General features: G+C 30.1%; 1 protein-coding gene across 1 annotated transcript; it reads left to right on the top strand.

The window, feature by feature from the left end:
- Window positions 1-9,783: 9,783 nt before the first annotated feature.
- On the top strand, window positions 9,784-17,808 carry LOC139425770 (uncharacterized). Its single transcript, XM_071181714.2, has 8 exons — window positions 9,784-9,880; window positions 10,840-11,130; window positions 12,035-12,079; window positions 12,910-12,969; window positions 13,083-13,364; window positions 14,455-14,499; window positions 15,312-15,461; window positions 17,565-17,808. The coding sequence occupies exons 1-8, from the start codon at window positions 9,784-9,786 to the stop codon at window positions 17,672-17,674; spliced, it is 1,080 nt and encodes a 359-aa protein (XP_071037815.2). The 3' UTR covers window positions 17,675-17,808.
- Window positions 17,809-20,523: the final 2,715 nt, after the last annotated feature.

Here is a 20,523-nt window from a genome sequence, read left to right as displayed (position 1 = left end):
ACGAAGATGTCTTCATGGTGAGCTTGTCGTTATAAGCAAATCAGTAAAAAGACTAGAAAATGCAATAAACATACTTAACAGTTTCCTGCTACATATAGAATGGTATTCGGCACCACTTATTAGGTTGATCTCAGTTATTAGACTGAAATATAGAAGACGGAACACAAGTATTTATTAAACATAAAGGTAAACCTGAAAAAGAGTAACGTATTTTACGTTTGTTTTAAAAGTAAAGAATAGTCAGTGCATGTTTATGCGAGCCTACAATTCTGTGATCTCAACATAATTGATTTATTTAGATCAACTTTTTTGATTTCATATCGAGAGCAGACAGCTTTTGCTTACAGATTGTAGACTGAATTATGTAGTTCCGTAATTTGTGAAAGCAGCAATGTCTACGACAGGAATGTTTGAACGACTTTCCAAATCATAAAACGTTTCTGTAAAAAAAAATAAGAAGTGCGATATCTTTTCACATCATTTATAACAGTAAATATTAATTGATAGTGGTCAACAAAGGGCGCTCGGCAGATTTTATGAAAATGGCAGAACGTTTCTTCGATTAGGAAAAAGATAACTTGGCTGGTGGTCTCCCATACATTGCTTAATAAATATAAAGGATTGAAATAGTAAAAAGGAAATGAATTTCCTTTTTCACTCTTCTGTATTGTTACAAGAAAAATTTAAAATGGCTAATATAAATCTTTTTCGTATAATATTGCCCACTTAAACGGCAAAAAAACTATTTCCCTTAAATTCCTAATAGTTTAATACTAATAGTTTTAATACGTTATAAACATAAAATTTTTGCATCTTTGAGTGTAACCTTTTGGTGGTGATTGGAAACTTGTCATAATCTCATTTAAACCCCATTTCTTAACTATCAATAAATATAATAGAGTAACAGACGTCTAAGATAAAAATATTACGTTTTATTGAAAAAAGAATAAAAATAAACAATTTAATACTGTCAACAAAAATTGATAAATAAACTCTTATGCTTAAGAAAGGTAAGTTTGCAGGTTCAATGCGCAGCTATCGCTCCCAGTGAAAGTTTATACTATCTTACATTTTATATTTTTACGAAATGAAATATTATAACTTTCATACTCAATAAAAACGATTGGAATTTCAGGTTTTATTATGAAAAATATTTGGATCAATATAATGAAAAAAATAAAGCATCGTAACATTGTTCGACCATTTTTAAATTAAATAACAAAAAATAATAAATAATTAAATAAACTTTTTTTGAATTCAGTTATCTTTGACTAAATTAAGTTTCATAAGTGGTTGCAAGTATTTTTTGAACTGCGCGATTAGTGTTAGATTTCTGTATGTTTATTTTGAGAAAGTTCGTTTAAAAAGTTTATGAGAGAAAGTACGTTTTCGGGTTTAGTTTCGTAACTAAATAGTTAGCAGTGATTAACTAACAAGTTTGAAGTTAATATCTCAAACCATAAAAACAAGCATTTTTTAAATGAAAATCTGATCAATGGAACTAAATTATTCAAAGCGATATATTTTCTCCCAGGTTCACTGTATGCATGAAGAATATTTAAAAAAAATCTCAAAATAGTTTTGTGTTTTACATTTCTGATGAGTTACACTTAAATATGTATTATTATTTATCTCTATGCACAAATTAAAAAGTATAATAAGTTTCAAAAATTAAACTTAATTATTTTAAATCACCTATTCCAAAATGTACAAATATCAGACATTAAGTTATTATGTTTTTATTTTGTCATAATATTTTCTCTTTTTCTTTCCTTTTTAATTGTGACTAAACTTCTTCAAGATAAGTAATCAAGTTTGAGTTTTTTAAAATATAATTTCTGTAACAATTTCGTTCATTCAAGCCTTCGGAAAAAATAACATACATTATTTAAAATTACCACTGACATATTTTCATAATTCACTGACATATTTTCATTTTTCAAAGAAAAAAAATAGTGCTTTCGTTTTACTTGTTGCACTTTAATTTTCACAAAAAAAAGATAAGATATTTTTTTTTACTTTTAAAATGTATTATATAATAAAGTTTAAACCCGGGGTCAAAACTCACTGAAGAAAAAAAAAAACTGATTCTGCTTTCTGAACGAGCATTGAAGAAAGAAAAATTATAAATATAATTTAATGCTTGAGCGATTATCATATTTGGTTTAAAAAATCTATCAGGGGTTCATATTACATAAGAGCGCGAATAGTTTGAGCAAACAATTTGAAGAGTTACCATTGAAACCAATAACAGGACACATTTGCAACAATGTCTGGTAAGTACGCTTAAAATTGAATTTTATTTCTAAAGAGCGTAAAAGATAATTTTACTTTATTTTATAACCGTCGTTGAACAACAGACCCAATTTTGTGGATTTACGACAACTAATATTCAACTCCGTAGCCTTGAACCCAATCCAGAAGACAAGGGAATTCCTGGATTGAATATTGGGAGAAATTTGCCTTCGTGGAGGACTTTTTGATGGGGCTATGCGGTACATGGAGAGAAAGACCACCAGAACCTCCCACGGTTAGCCTAACGGCAAGGGGACTCTAACCCATGATCCGTCTACCACTGAGGATATTTCACGTCAGCACTGTGGTCGATGCAAGCCGGATGCGAAATTCGTATCGACTGGGATTCGAACCCGGTTCGCCACATTAGAAGGCGAGAGCTCTATCCCTATAGTAAATCATATATTTGTCCGTTATTTAACGATATTTACTTGTAATATCAAAAAATCTTCCTTTATCTTTTTATTACTTCATAATGTCAAGTTACATATCATTGCTCTATCAGAGGACGTAAACAATTTCATGCTATTCGCACCAAACATTTATCAGGAATGATAGAAATATTAAATGAGCAATACCTTAGCAATAAAACTTAAAAAGCTTAAAACTTTTGTTTTTTTTTCGTTAGGGATGTGTTTCTTAGACATGCAATCACAATTTTGATCTTCTGCAGCGGGAATAGCTCCCCCGCTTTGGTAGTCCAACGACCTGCGTGAAGTCGAGCACTTTACGATAGAACAGTTTAACAACGAGCGATACAGCGTACCCTCGGTCCCTACGTAGTCTGATCAATGTGGTCATCCAGCCGCACACTAACCGCAGACAATGATGCGTGGCTATGGTGATCTACTGGGCACTGTATCTAACGATCAGTCCACTGCAAAACACGTGAAAATGTATGGACTAATAGAAAGTCAACAGAGCTAATTGTCTTAAATATAATTTTTTAAAATAAAAGTGCGATTTTGTACTCCTCTGGTATGACGATTATAGGCAAGCAATGTATTAGATCAGTGATTCTCAACAACTGTGCCGCGGCACTTTTGTGTGCCGCCAAATCCTTAAGATGTGCCGTCAAATATTAGAAATGATACAATAAAAATTATAATGCTTTTTTTTATCACGAGTAAAGCTTAAATTAAAGAAAAGTGTATAGATATATAATATTACATATATAATATTACATATATAATATTATATATATATATATCTATACATACATATATTATATATATATATATATATATATATATATATATATATATATATATATATATATATATATATATATATATATATATATATATATATATATATATATATATATATATATATATATATATATATATATATATATATATATATATATATATATATATATATATATATATATATATACTTTTTATGATTTTCCACGCTTTAACAGCGTGATCATCTTTGTCGGCGATTGTCTTGTCTCTGACATTCTTAAAGAAGTTAAAATAAGAAGGAAGTGTTTAAATTGTCTTTGACGCACAATTTTAAAAAATGTTGAAATAAGTAGGAGTAATTTAATGAAATGAGTAATTTAATGACTATTAAAATTATTAATTAACAAAGGAAAGCAAGTTAAATATTAACTATCGAACAGAAATAAAAGCTTATCATTAAAGTAAGCTATGCAATTAATAGTTGAAAAACAAATTAACAAAGGATAACTAACAAAAAAATAAGCTGACAATTAATGATTAACAAAAAAAAACTAGTTAACAAGAAATCACGGAAAAATAACAATGTAAAAAAAACAACAGTTAATAACAATAGAAAACAAGCTAACAATTAAAATCTAGCAAAAAAATAAATAGCTGTTACTAGCTAATAAAAAATTAGTCGGAAGAAATAATTAATCCCTTAATAAACGTGCTTTTGAAGTACATATTATTTTATTTCACATTCAAAATTATTATCACAAACTATTTAACACAGGGTATTATAGTTAAGAAAACAACTTTTAAACTAATTTTTTTCATTGTGTGCCGTCAAATTTCGAAATCGTTAAAAGTGTGCCGCCACAAAAAAAAGGTTGAGAATCACTGTATTAGATTCTAGGTGCCTCTTTGGCCGAATAATCTCTTCGTTCTACTAACGCTCTTTAGCATCGAAGAGGCGAGTTTGATTTCCACCTTAACCCTGGATATGTATAACAATAAACCATATATTGAATTCTATGTCATATTTTATGCGATCAAAACCAAGTCAGTAGAATTGATATTGAGACAGTAGATTGCCACCAAACTCTCTGTAGTATAAAGGTAGCGGGTTCGATTCTCACCTTAACCCTAAGTGTGTCTGCTTAACGTCATTATCTAAATTGTGTTATCTGTTTTCTCTCTTAACTTGCTTATAAGCCGTAGTTAGTAATGAGCACACAACCTGCATATGTATGTATTACTAAACCATATATTGGATCCTATGTATATTTTATGCAGTAATCAAAGTCAATAGAATTCATATTGTGAAGTTATGGCAGTAATAAAAGTTTAATTTTGTAAAAGTTTTGACTTACTCCAATTTACGCGTCCAACAATGTTATCTATACAAGGAAGACATAATTTCTTGTGTATTTTTGAACTAAATCCAATATGGAGAAAATTAAGTAAGTAGAATTAATCATTTTGAATTAATGATGGTTTTACGTATAAAAATTAAAATTTTTTGTTTTATGTTTTTATATGTAAAAAACCTTTATAACTTTAACTTCAATCGACTTCATTTCGATTTTATTCAATTTATCTTAAAAAATACGTACAAAGTAATATCTCATTTGTCAGGATAACAATGCTAAATACGTAAATAGGTCTGAGTATAAAAATGTTCTTTTTTTTACATAAAAACTTTTATAACTTTAAATTTATTAATCCTATCGATTTTTTTTTCGGTTTCATACAATTCAGTGTAAAAATTTCGTAGAAAACAATCCTTCAGATTTTAATGTTAAATGCACAAATAGGTATAAATACAAAACGGTATTTTTTATCCTTAAACTTCATAACATCTACAGTGTTAGTTTCATCGATTTGAAATTGGTTGTTGTTGTTGTTGTTGTTAATTTACGTCGCACTAGAGCTGCGCAATGGGCTATTGACGACGGTCTGGGAAACATCGATGAGGATGATCCGAAGACATGCCACCACAATTTTGATCCTCTGCAGAGGGGATGACACCCCCGCTTCGGTTGCCTGATGACCTGTACGCGAAGTCGAGCACTTTACGGTAGAACAGTTTAACGAGGACCAGTACCTCACACCCTCGGTCCCTACGCAGACTAATCCTAGTGGTCATCCACCCGCACACTGACTGTAGCCACTGATGCTTGTCTTCGGTGATCTGCTGGGAACCGTGTCCTAACGATCAGTCCACTGCGGGATAACAAAGAACAGAGAATTTAATGAAACTTTATTATTCTAATTTTACATAATTTGAGCTTTATAATTTGTCTTAAGAAGCAAAATTGTGATTTTAAACCTGTATAAATGCAAAAAATGCATCGCATTTTCCATTGTCGCTCGCCACCAAAAAGTTTTTATATTTTTAGTTTCATTCGTCTTGTCATTTTTTTTTTTTTAAATGAAGGAACAAAACCAGATGGATTAAATTATAATATAACCTGCTAAGACTCTCAAAACTACCAGTAGTCAGCCAAGATTGTCATGAAGGTTAAGAGACCACACCAACTACCTGATGGAGCAATATGGTCAACATTGCGCACCGGCCTATATTTCTCAGTAAGCTGGTACCTATATCGATCTGAAGCTAGGTTGACTTCAAATCACCACTGGAGACAGAACCTAGAACTTTCAGAATGACAACCACAGTGCTACCTGCAGCTCAAATTGTAGTAACATAATTACCACGCGAATTTAATTCTTGGCTCATCATTAAGTAAAGCAAAAATCAATAAATAATATTTATGCATCTAAAATTTAACTTGATAATGGATATTAAAAACGAATTTTTATTTTTTATTTCTCTATTTTTTATTCTAAAAACCTGATTTTCGTGTGCCTTATAAAAAGAGTTTCATAAAAAACAAAATTTTCATAAGGATACAAATAAAAACACTTTTTTTTTAAAACTCATAACACAGAAATTCCCAAACTCTGCAATGTTTTTGAAATAGTTTTCTTTTAAAAAAATAAATAAATTAGCTTCATATTTGATTTAGAACAAATATAAAAACCTTTATTCAAGTGCAAATAATTTTTGTCCACCACTGTAGACAAGTCAATTTCTAAAAATTGCTTTTATAAAAATAGTTTGGAATAGAATATTACTTTTAAATGGGAGACTAAATTTTTGAGTGAGGTTAAAATTTTCATGGTATGATGTATGATAGGTTTCATAGTTTACTTTAAAATAATTTTGCAATAAAATTCTTAAAAGTAATCGAATTCCTTGTATTTTTTGCTATTCAAATTTATCTATTGATATCATAATTATTTTACTTGTTTTTATCTGAAACAAAACCTTTATTCAAGTGCATCAAGTGCAAACCTTTATTCAAGTGCATATTCAACAATTCATTTTTTACGTAACTAAAATATGATCTTTAGAGGCAATACCCCTTTAGTCCGACATTAACGTAGAGAGAGGACCAAAAAATCTATATATGATGAAAATATGAACTTCATATTTTTTGAAAAATTAGATATGTTCATAAATGTTTGCAGAATGTATTTGAATAAAATTTAATTTAGTTTCAAACTCTTTAACTTTTCCCTGTTCATATAAAAAGTGCAATATGGCGATGTAAGGATGGCATTAACATCGCCATTCTTAAAATATATTTCATGACAAGTGTAAAGTTCTATATAGCTATCCTTTTTGGGATTACATGAAATTATTTCGCATTTCCTGACCAAGTTTGCCCTAATTTCTTAATTGAATTAAATAGGATACCTGCAAGTGACGTAGTGTGGATATCTCGATCCTGATTGGTTGTTGAAGCGTGGCATTTGTTTACGTTAGCATCTGTTCTTTCCATTCTATTTCGTGTAAACCGAACCCGTCAAGCATCAATTCTCTTAAGAGACACATTCGAAATTCTTTCCCAAAGATTTCAACTCTTTCACTATATATTTACACAGAGACTTAACACAAAGACAGGCACGAAGCCACGTGGAACATAAATAAACAAATTATGCATCGAAGTTGCAAGGTACACAAAACAAAAATATATCGCGGTTACAATAAAATACATAAACAAATAATAAATCTATGCAAAGTAAAAGAAACAGACGAGAAAAAATTATATTTTAACTAATTCGATTTGTGATACGGTTCTGTATTGATTTAACTTTTCGTTAATGAATATTTTAACTTATGTAGAGAATCTTAGCTCAAATTTAGAACATTTTGTTCATAAAGATAAGCTGGCGCTGACATGTGTCACATGTGTGGGTATGGAAGATCTTCTTCTTCTTGAAGGGTTGTTTGATATCATTCCAATTTACATTCCAATATATATATATATACCGAATTGTTTGATATCATCAAGTAAATAATCTATAAATATGTAAACATTTCTAGCACTGCGAGCCTCATTTAAAACCAATTCCATATGAAAGCATTACTTGAAGTTTTAAAATCTATCATTTTTTAAACGAAGTTTCAAATTAAGACGGCGTTCTGAAACAAATGTTTCTTTTGGTCTTTGGCCCATGTTAATTAAAATCAAACATTCAGATAATAAATTATAATAATGATTACATACTTTTCTTTTCTTTATTCGTTTACGATTCCATTTTCTAATAAAAACTTTACGTGTATGAATTTTTTGTCCAGCAAACGATAGCGATTTCTTAAATTTTTTTTTTAAGGAATATATGTATAAGCCGCCTTTGACAACTAGCTTGGTCACCTTTCAAAACTTTATGTTCATAAACTCATAATAACTTTAACTCATATAAACTTTGATGGTAATTCAGCACAACTGTATTTAAATATTCTACTGTATTTGTACTGTAACTATTTGTACTTTATTTGTACTGTCTACTGTAAACTATATTTAAATATTCAAACAATATATTAACCACACTTTTTTAAAAGTCCAGCTGTTATCCATGAAAGTACTATTTTAAATTTTATCTATTTTCAAGAGATACCTGCGATATCATCAAAATTCTTTATGTATTGAATTTTACTAATGATCTGTAGTCATCAAATCATACAAACCACCGTAAGTATGAGTTCGGATCATTTCTGTATAGTAGGGAAGAGAAATATAAAAATTATTTCTATCTCTGCTATGAGATAATAGAGAAAACTCGTCAAAATGCCCCATTACGTACTGTTCTACTTTCTCAGTCACCATAACTTGAGTATCGTATTATTTATATTTGCTATTTCTCGAAAAAGTCACATTTTGACACCAATAATTGGTGTGATAGCATGCAGCACTATAGCACCGTTTATGCTTGAAATTTTTATAGCCATTTTAGAAATGTTCAAAAATGCACCTAAATAATAAATTCGCAGCTAAGTTTTTATTTCTGTAAAAATATAGAGCCGCGATGGCTCAGGGGATAGAGCTCGCCTTCCATTGAGGTGAACCGAGTTCGAATCCCAGCGATCCTCACTGGCTGACGGATCACGGATTAGAGGATAACCGTGGGAGGTTCTCGTGGTCTTCCCCTCCACGTATCGCAAATGCTGGTTAGTTCCATCAAAAAGTCCTCCACGAGGGCAATTTTTTTTCAATACTTGATTCCGGAGTTCCCTTGTCTTCTGGATTGGGTTCAAAATTTCAAGGCTACGTAGTTGAACATTAGTAGTCGTAAACCCAAAAATTCGGTGCTGTTTAACGACGGTTATAATATAAAACTACAAAATTACTCTAAAGTAATGCTTAACGTATAACCAATTATTTCAACAGATTCAGTTGCTGGTGTTTCTTTGTTCTAATAAATAAAAGTGGAACAAGATTGTCAATAAAAGAATAAATAAAAACAAAAATGCTTTAAAAACACAATAAAGTAACAGAAAAGCAAGTAAAAAAGGAATTTTTTTACTTACTTGCAGTAATTGATTACACAGATACGTTTAGCAAAATCGATAAGGAAATAAAATTATAAACACCACATTTTATTGATTGCAATAAATGGAAACACTAGAAGAAAAAAAATTAAATGCTTTAAGTTCGGTTAAAGTTTACTGAAAAGCGAAGAAAAAAAGTATCTCACTTCTCGAAATTGACACTTCTGGTAATTACATTAATAACATCGAATTGAAAAATCTTCCTCGTTGTTCAAAACGGTTTACAAACGATATATTACAATATTTCATTCCACTTCAATGAGCAGCAATATTCTACGGGTCACTGATGATACTCTTCTACCTCTTATTTTTTATTGTAAAAAGGAGAAAGTTTCTAAAATCTATGGAATAAATTAGGTTGCAAAAAAGGAAAAGTGAATTTGTTTGTTCAGAAGAAGAGTTCTATTCGAAGTCATGAGTGTCTCATCCCCTATTGCAGCTTCTTCGTATAGCACTTCTGCTGAATATATTGGGGATCCTGGAGTTTATTACGACAGTGTAGAGAATTCTGGTAAGTTAGTTGATCATTTTTGTCAAGAAAATCAAGGACGATTCAAGTAATTCATTTAAACTATTTAATTGCGGTTACCATAGCAACAACATTTATTTTTTCGACATATCTGCCGAATATAAGGAAGATTTTGATAGTGTCTTCTACAACAGTGTAGAGAATTCTGAAAATTAGTTTATCATTTTGGTTAAGAAAAAGAAAGGATGAAGATTATTTGGAATATAACAAACTATGACTTGCAAATAATTCATTCAAACTATTAAATTATGATTATCATAGCAACACTATTTATCTTTGCAAGATTAAAAGAAAATTAATTTTTGTTGAAGTCTTTAATATCTCTTAACTAGTTTGAGTTTAAACGCTTGTATTATTAAAATTTAATTATTTAAGTTTAAAAACTATGCAAAATTGTAAATATTTTTTAAATTTTCTAATTTTAAATAATAAAACCCAAATCGTCATAACGGAAGCGGACAAAGATTCACCGACAGATGAAAATTTGAAATCTTATTACTCAGAAACTGCTTAGGTCAATCTTAAATAATTTTCTTTTTTGTCACTTGAGATATTTATATTGAAATGAAGTAAAAATGTTAACAATTACATTTTTGACCTTTGGTAAATAAAATAATAAAAAATAATAAAAATAATAAAATAATAAAAAATAATAAAAATAATAAACAAACATATAATAAAAATAATAAAAAATAATAAAAATAATAAATAATCATATAATAAAAATAATAAATAATCATATAATAAAAATAATAAATAAACATATAATAAAAATAATAAATAATCATATAATAAAAATAATAAATAATCATATAATAAAAATAATAAATCATATAATAAAAATAATAAATCATATAATAAAAATAATAAATCATATAATAAAAATAATAAATCATATAATATTCTAACTGTTTTTAAAGGTTCTATATTATTTTTTTCAGGAGCTGAAGTGGAAGATCCAGTCAACTCCATTACAACTTCATCGTCCCCTTCTTTCATCAAGGATCCATCCATAAAGCTTCTTTGGCTTATTGTATCGTCCATGGTAGCGGTACAGGAAGGGAGCTGTCGGTATTGTCCGACGCATACTGGTATCTATCCTAACGTTCAAAATTGCAAATGCTATTACAAGTGCATCCAAGGTGTGCCTATCCAAAAGTGGTGTCCTCCTGGTCAAAAGTTCGATGTCTTGTCCATGACATGTACTTTTCCATCCAAGACTGTTTGTGCAGGTAAAAATTTAAATAGCCTTTTTAATTGGGTAAACCACATAAATTTTTTTAATGAAATAAAGTATGATTTTATATTATATATAAATTTTTATTTATAAAATAAAAATTAATTAAATAAAATAATGAATAAATTAAATTAAATTAAACAGAAAATAAAATATAAATGAAGTGAAATAAAAATTGCACTCGTCGACTGTCGTTAACATGAATCAATTAATAATTATAAATCAATAATTTTTTTCTTCCTTTTATTAACATTAGTTAATAATTCTGATTCATTAATTTGTCAACTCACTCATCCATAATACCATTCAATCATTAATACGCTTGTCAATAAATGCCACCTACTCACTAATACTCAACAACAATTTTAGTGTTCCTAAATAATTCAACAATTAAACTTCATGGAAGTGACATGTTTTAAACCTATTTTTAACTGTTAAAATATCAACAAAATTTAAATTCATGCTATTACCTATTTGATTTTTTGATATCAATTTTTAATCGTAGTTAGTTATTTTGGGTGCTTTATGGAACAATATAAAAATCTTTATATATAATGTATATTATTATTATTATTATTATTGTACATTAATATTTAAAATTTGCATTTTAGCCTTTATGCATAAGTTTTGCGGAAAAATTTGATAGACTAGCTGTGTCAAATATTCTTATAATTTTTATCTATTAGTTGTCAACTAATTCTACTATAAAAACCTTTTTTTTAATATTTAACACCGTAGATGATTTTTTTTTAATTATGAAAAAAATACTGTAATAAAAGGGCTAATAACAAATTACAAATATTGTATCATTATTTGAATTTTTTTGTTTTATATTCAACATGGCTTTTATATTTTTTATATTAATTATTTATTTTTATATAACAATTTATATTATTTAGGAAGTCTAATGCAGTTTCTTCCGGGTTTGATTAACCAACAGCAAGGTAAGTACAAATGTATTGAAATAAAAATTAACAAAAACTACTGACATTAGTTGTCCATTTTTGATTCATTTAGAACAGGGATTTCCAACTTACATGAGGCCGGGGGCCGCAATTATAAACAGCAGTCAAATGGCAGGCCGCAACTTTATCAAAATTTTATATATGACTCTTTTATGTTTGAAGGAACATTAAATATTACTGTCAAATGTTTATCAAGTTGTACAAAACAAAAGTATTGAATTACAAATTATAATAAGAAGTATATTTTTATCTGAGAGATAAATTTTTTGCAGTTTTTATGTTAAATTTCACAGAAACGAAGAAATAAAGTTTTTTCAACAAAGAAAAGTACTTTAAAGATATAGATTTTTACAAAACCATATAGATTTTTTACGAAAATTGTTCGCAAAAAATGACAACTAATACATTTTAGTTCGCGGGCCACAAAAAAGCTAAGCAGGCCGGGCTGGATGTGACCGGCGGGCCGCCAGTTGGTAGCCACTGATTTATAAAGTTGATTGATTTGAAGCTTTAGATTACGGCACGAATGAAAAAAAAAAAACTTAACATAATATACATTTTTATGTTCTTAATCATGCATTTAATTTAATATTAAAATAGTAATTTTTATGTCTAGTAAATGAAATTTTAATTATAATAAAATATTTAGGATATAAATTTGAGATAAGTTTAAAAATGAATACAAAATATTTTGGATCTCTACAAAACTAGTTTGGATATGCAAAATAAATGAATTTATTAAACAAGCAAAACTGAATCAGTTTTTATTATATCAAAGCCATTTAACAATACGTACTTAAATATTTCAGGTGGAGGAGGATATAATAATGTTGTTCATCAAGGACCACATCACTATACGAACCCTCACGGTAACTAGATTTTGCTTCTAAATTGTTCTTGATTTTAAAATGGATTTAATATTTTTAAATGGTTGTTTAGACGTAACTGGTATTTCATTAAAATTTTTATTTTGTTTCTTCAGGTGGTAATTTACACATTACTTTAGCATTCCCTAATGGAAATGGGGGATACGGTAACGGCGGTAATGGTGGATATGGAAATGGAGGCAATGGTGGAAATGGTAATGGTGGAAATGGTAATGGTGGAAATGGTAATGGTGGAAATGGTAATGGTGGAAATGGCAATGGAGGTGATGGAAGTGGTGGTAATGGCAATGGAGGTGATGGAAGTGGAGGTAATGGAGGAAATGGTAATGGAGGTAATGGTAATGGCGGCTATGGAAATGGTGGCAACGGAAATGGAGGTAAGTTATTTTAAGTTTGTATTATATATGTACAAACTATAAAAATAGTGATTACAACTACCTAAATCTATATAAATAAACAGCTTGGGACAGTATAGTGATAAATCACACTTTTTCCAAAAGCGTCATTTTTATATTAAACTGTGTTTTAGTATTGTTTCCACGTTCGTTACTTTGCGAGTTTCGGTAATTTCCGTAAGTATACATAGTGTGTATATACACTGAAGAGCCATTACATTATGACCACCCTGCTAATAACATGTAGGACCACGTTTAGCCCTCAAAACTGCTAGCACCCGTCGTGGGCATTGATTCCACAAGGTGCTGATAGGTAGTCTGAGGTATCTGGTACCAAGCGCTCACCAACTGGTCGTGCAATTCCCTCATATTGCGAAGGGGTAGCGTGGCAGCACGAATTTGGTTTTCCAAGTAGGACCACAAATGCTCTATTGGATTAAGGTCAGGTGAATTTGGGGGACAAGACATGACTTGAAAGTCACTGGAATGTTCCCCGACGATTCGACCCTTATGACATGGAGCATTATCTTGTTGGTAAACACCATCCCCCGCAGGAAAAACTGTTGCCATGAATAGTGAACCTGGTCTGAAACCATGTTCAAGTAGCTTACAGACGTTAGGGATTCTATGAGGATTATGGGTCCTAATGTGCCCCATGAAAACATTGTCCCTGGGCGAGAAACCATGAAAACCTGGGCGAGCCCATCGTTGTAGATGGAGGGTGGTCATAATGTAATGGCTCTTCGTTGTATAGTATGTATATATAGTATGCATTCATAGTATGTATAGCATGTATATATATACTATATAATGTATATATAGTATCTATAGTCGCACATTATGTATCGTAAAAGGCAACTTGTATTGTGAGTTGTTTTTTTTTCCAAGAGAAGAAACACGTCTCAATGTTATATTTATATTTTTTTTAATTTAATATTGATAAAAAATATTATAAACAAACTTTTAACATATATAAAAATAATGAAGAGCTTTTTTTGACATTATTTAAATTATGATATAAAAAAGAACGTCTACATTATAGTTAACTGACAATTTTTCAAAATTTTCGCAGGAAACATGATGGACATGATGCAAATGATGATGATGATGATGCAAGGTTAGTTTTTTTGCATTATTGTTTAATAATACATTTAAATAAAATATGAATATAAATAGAAAATTGGGCAGTTATTCAACTTACATGTTTCAAATAAATGTAAATAATTATAATTTCTACTTCACTTCTCGGGATGTTCTATAAGGACCGCCCTTAATAATTTTTTTTTAAAAAATAAGCTCTAGGCTTTGCAAACAATTGTTTAATACTAGAAACACACCATCGAGTCACTACGAAGGAAGGCGACATAAAAACATCAAAATCAGTTCAATTGCTGAATGAAATTTGACACTTTTCAACGGAGAGGAGTTGACTTCTTTCTTCTTCTCTTTTTTCTTTCATAGAGGAGTTTACTTTTTCAACTCTCTGCTATCCCCCCTTCCCGAACATATTTTACTGTTTGCAATCCCTCTTTCTTCAATAGTGAGTCATTAATGTTTTTGCCTCAATTAATTTATATATTTGAGTGCATTCGTATGTGCATATCGTATGTGCATTTTTTCACTTTATTTTTAATATATATTTACATTAAGAGTGGTTAATTTGGAACACCTTGTTTGCTTAGTTTTTCACGAATACAAGCATTTGTAGCTAATTCTTATTCTATTTTAAACTATGGCAGCTCTGTGCTTTGGGTTTGATTCAGGAGAAAGACAAAAAGAACTTTAGTAAATATGTAATGTATCAAGTCTGGAATTTTGAAGCTCTCTACATTCTTAATTCCTATTTATGGAATAATTGTTTATTATTGAAGATAAACTTAAGTCAAAACAAATTCTGAATTTTGTACTTAATTGTTATGCTTTGTATAGGAATGTATCCAAGCAACAAGTATATGATGAACCAGAACATGAATATGATGAATCAAAATATGAACATGAACATGAATCAGAATATGGGATACCAAAATATGAATATGAACATGAATCAAAATATGGGGGACCCTACAATGATGCCAACAGGTGAGTTATATATTTGTATTACATATTTACAGAATCACAATATGTAAGTCCCACAGTGGACTGATCGCTAAGACACGGTTCTTAGCAGATCACCAAAGTCAAGCAGCACTGGCTGCTGTCAGTGTGCGGGTGGGTCACCACTTGGATTAGTCTGCGTAAGGACCGAGAGTGTGCGATATTGATCCTCGTTAAACTGCTCTACCGTAAAGTGTTCAACTTCGCGTGCAGGTCGTCGGGCTACCGAAGCGGGGGTGCCATCCCCTCTACAGAGGATCAAAATTGTGATGGCATATCTTCGGGTCATCCTCAGGGATGTTTCCCTGACAGTCGCCAATAGCCCATTGTGCTGCTCTAGTGGGACGTAAATGAACTGCAATAACAAAATAATCTTTAATATGTAAATAACAAAAAGGATTTCCCTTGTAAAGCGGTGATTTCCATGAAACTATTTAAATTCAATAGTACGATAAGATTTTTTTAACTGTATAAATGAAAATGATGTATCAAACATATAAATGTTAGTAAATGTCAAAATTCAAGTAATTCACTAGTAATTTATCAAAATTCAAAGGATTAAATGGGCAGGCCACATTATAAGAATGGAGGATAGCAGGACAACCAAAAAAGTTTTCTGTGCCAGGCCAACAGGTGCAAGAAAAAGAGGACGACCAAACCTAAGATTTTTAGACTGCCTTGAAAAGGACCTACAAATTTTAAAGATAATTAACTGGAGAACCTTGGCTAAGGGAAGAATGTCTTGGCATAGGCTTGTTGAGAAGGCCAAGGCCCATCCTGGGCTGTCGTGCCTATGAGAAGAAGAAATGTCAAAAATATCATGCTATTTATGAGAACTTGTGTATGAAATATATGAGGAAAGTAAAGTATTTTTAAAAAAAGCATGCTTCTGCAATTTAGACAGTAAAAGAAAGAAGAAAGGGCGGGATAGCTTAGTTGGTAGGGCGCTGGCCCATCTCCAAGAGTTCGTGAGTTCAATCCCGGGCAGGCCGAAGACTTCCCGTGTAGTAAATGGTGACTGATGCCTGTTAAATCTGTCGAGTCGCAAAGTACTCCATGTTCTTTGCAACAAATCAAAACGTCTGGGGGTACTGATCCAGGAGTTTCCTTGTCTTCTGGATTGGTTCAAAAATTACAAGGCTAGGGGGTTGAACATTTGTAGTTGTAAACCCAAAAATTGGGTCGGCTGTTCAACGACGCATATAAAAAAAAGTAAAAAAATTGTAATTTATGAAAATGAGTTAGTTAGATAACAGAATCGAATAATAGTTAAACTGAATCAAGATGTCCAATGAAATGTATTTAATTTAAATGCTTTTAATTAAGTTGAAGGCAAAACTACTGTGGCTAAAGGGTTAAATGACATACATTTTGCCAAATCACTTTTCTTTACTTAGGTATTTTCACTTCAATATCATTGTTTCTTTAGTCTGAGAATAGATATCATTGTGAAAGGAGGAAAACTAAAACTGCTTTGTTTAACTTTATAAAATCCGACCTATAAATAATGATAGAAAATGCGATTTTTATTTAGAAATGTGTTGATTCGACGAACTTAGTCTCAAAAACTTTTTGGAAAAATCACTTTAAATTTAAAGGAAAAAAAAAAAGACTCCCCCAAAGTTAGGAAAATAGTATTTGTTGTAGATGTTGTTGTTAATTTACGTCGCACTAGAGCTGCACAATGGGCTATTGGCGACGGTCTGGGAAACATCCCTGAGGATGATCCATGATACCAACCGCCATAATATAAAGACTCAAGGAAGAAAATACATCCAGCTATCATGTAAGGACTAGCAAAAGAAAATACCACTAGCTGTCATACAAAAATACGCGAAATGTATGCATTAGTGGGTTGAGGTTAATGCTGTCTCTGGTGGAAGTTTGACCAACTATTTAATATAAATTTTGTTTTTCTTTTCTATCATGGATGTTCAAATACTTATTAGCTGACAGTGTAGTATCAAAACTACTACACACTATTAATTTTCTTCTTTTGTCATTATCTGTTTTATTACATAATTACAGTGTATTATTACAATATAAAATTATTCTATTTTTTATTATAAAAATGTGCTTATGTTTTAGGTGATCAACAGCAAAACTGTACAACACCATGCTACACACCTATTAAGAAGCATGTATCGATTCATTTAGATTTCAAACGAGTGCCACTTATATTCAAACTGTTAGGATGAAGGTTGAGCTGAAATTTGGGACAAAATATTCTCGATCAAGAAAGGAAATTGAGAAGATATTTGTAGATTCACTCTGTGCATAGTTCAAAAAGGAATATGAACCAAAAAAAGAAACTCGAGTTGCATTATACTGAATAATGCATTAAAAAACATGGAATGTGTTTGAATTGTCAACAATGCATTAAAAAAAAAGGAAGGACAAATCAGAGGAGAGTGCGCAAAAAAAGGAAGAAAAAAAAAACGAACTACCCCAAATAACTTTTGATTTAATGATTGGATTTACATGTTCTAGGAATCAATGCTAACGGTTCGAGAGGGTGACCTCCAATATGCTAATCAATTAATGCAAACGATATTTTAAAATACGAAATCAGGTCCAAAAACGTACCTTCTCTATATAAACATATCTTTTTTTCGATGGATTCGAATTTCTGACCCCGAAAATATAGGAGGTAGCCGCAGTCAGGAAATATGGTACATGGTTGTATGGCAATGTAAGCAAAAAGTAAAATTTTACATTAAGGACATCAACTATTGAGTCCATACACCCCAAATTGGGATTACCCCCTATATTTTGGGGGTCAGAAATCCGAATATATCGAAAAGAGGATGGTTTATTTAGAGAAAGTACGTTTTCGTCTTCTTTCGTAACTTAAAATATTCTCTGCACTAATTAATTAGCATATTTGAAGTCGCCCACTCGAACCGTTAAGATATAGTGCTAGAACTTAGAAATCCGATCATTAAATTAAAAGTAATTCAAGGTGGTCCGTTTTTTCCCCCCTCACTGCATACACGTTTTGTTTCAAATATTTTATAAGACAATAAGAATTAAGCTAGAGGGGAAAGTTTTTTAGAGTTTTTGTTTCCTTTAAACTAGTTTTTACCTAAACGAAACAATTTATTGGGGTCCCAAAATTTACCGAAAATTTGATACAAAAATTCAAGAAAAATGGAAGTCGTTACAAACATAAATTTGCTAGGCTTAACTTTGGAAACGAGGGCGTGTTACTTAAGAAATTTCAAAATTAGTTTTAACAGGGTGCGTAGCCAAATCTTTAAATCAAAAATAAGCACTTTTTAAAAACTTTTCAAGCACTTTAGAAAAATTTTCAAGCACTCAAAAAATTCATATTCAATCAATGATATTATTGAAAAACAAAAACTTTTTATAAACAGTTTTAGCGTTAAAAAAAACCCAAAAAGAAACGGACGTAAATCGAAACAATCAGTACGTTCCGAGTGAATTCAACTTGATCATGAACTCAGAACAAAAGTACCCTTACCCCCTACGTCAAAAAAGTGTTAGAAGTAAAATAAAATAAACAAGAATAAAATTAAAAAGAAAAAGATTTCATAAGGATCTGATATTCTCTATCCGAATTGGAGCACTCGGGTTTCGGTTGCAAGTGTGCGCGCATGCGCAAGTCATAACGTGGGTACGACACGAAGTCCGAGGGAATAATTACGTAGCAAACACCCCATTTTTCGTAAAATGCATGGGATCTACCAGATATCACTGAAGGAAAAAAAATTTATTCGCGAAAAAAAAGCACTTTTTAAAAACGCCAGCTGAAAAAAGCACCGTTAAAAGCTTTTAAAAACGAAATCCCCAAAAAAGCACTTTTAAGTACTTTTTACAAACGCTACGCATCCTGTTTAAAAAAGGCACAGATGACCTAAGAAATTAAGAACAACTTTTTTTGTTGTGTGTCTGATTATTAAAACTGAAACATTTGAACAGGCATGAGTTAGATTTGCCCTTAGATTTCTCCAAGTTGTTTTTACAAATGGTGGCTATAATAGAAATATGTATATAGCTTTTTTTTTTTCAATTTTCAGTGCCATCCCTTGAAGAAATCTAAAATTATTTTTAAAACTTGGTGATATTAAATTATAACTTCCTAAGTAGAATGCAGCAAATTTTTACATTCTTTTTAATTTTTTCTTTGATTTTTCCAATTGTTGTTTATTTTTTTAAAAATTTGTGTATATTAGTTTCTGCTTAACAAGTACTCCATCAAATATTTGATAAAAAGAAAAAATAAAGAAAATAAACTATGGTACATGCCTTTTTTAGGGATTGAGTCGAAATTTGATTTTAATATTTTACAAAAGCAAATTAAAATATTTTTTCAGTATTAATCCTGTACTTTGATATATATTTTTTATTAATAAAGAAAGCTATGCCTGAAAAACAATGAAGAATTTAAAAAAGAAATTGAGAAGGAACCATTTTTGATCAGAATGGTTTGAGGAAAGTTAAAGAATATGAGAAATTCTAAAAAATTGAAAAATGTGATCTTAGGTTTTGAAATCAAATGTCTTATGCATTTTTGATAAATATTTAATAATTGTGTAACTATATGTTTAATTTATTATGAAATATTCTATTATTTTGTTTATCAAATTGTAGTTTTATTGTTATAGGGTCTGAGTATTTTTATTTTTCTATTATAACTGTAATGGTGTCATAAAATGAATAATTTGAAATGAATTTAGAATGTAATAAATTCAAAAACTTTTATTGTGATCTATAGGCATACTATTAAGGACTTTCCGCAGTTTTAGAAAATTATAGCAAAGGTAATATATTAATATTTTTATAAATTAACATTGGAAGAATTTTGTCAACCACTCCATGTTAATAGTTTGAACAGATAAGGTCAAACAGTCAAATCCTTATGCTTTTAAATTTTATAAATTTTTTTAAAATTTTTATTTGCTTTGAAATTTTTTGCTTAAGTTCACTACCACTGGAAAAAATATTTTGTAAAAACCTCAAATGTTGAAGGGTATGCCTATGGAGAACAATTGTGAAGAGTAAAAAAATTAATTCATAGATGTAC

The sequence above is a fragment of the Parasteatoda tepidariorum genome, chromosome 4, assembly GCF_982258835.1.
Source record: "Parasteatoda tepidariorum strain Cologne lab strain chromosome 4, Ptep-v5.0, whole genome shotgun sequence".
Taxonomy (NCBI): Eukaryota; Metazoa; Arthropoda; class Arachnida; order Araneae; family Theridiidae; genus Parasteatoda; species Parasteatoda tepidariorum.
Note: the sequence above shows the minus strand (reverse complement) of the source record. Positions and strands in the feature narration are given on the sequence as shown.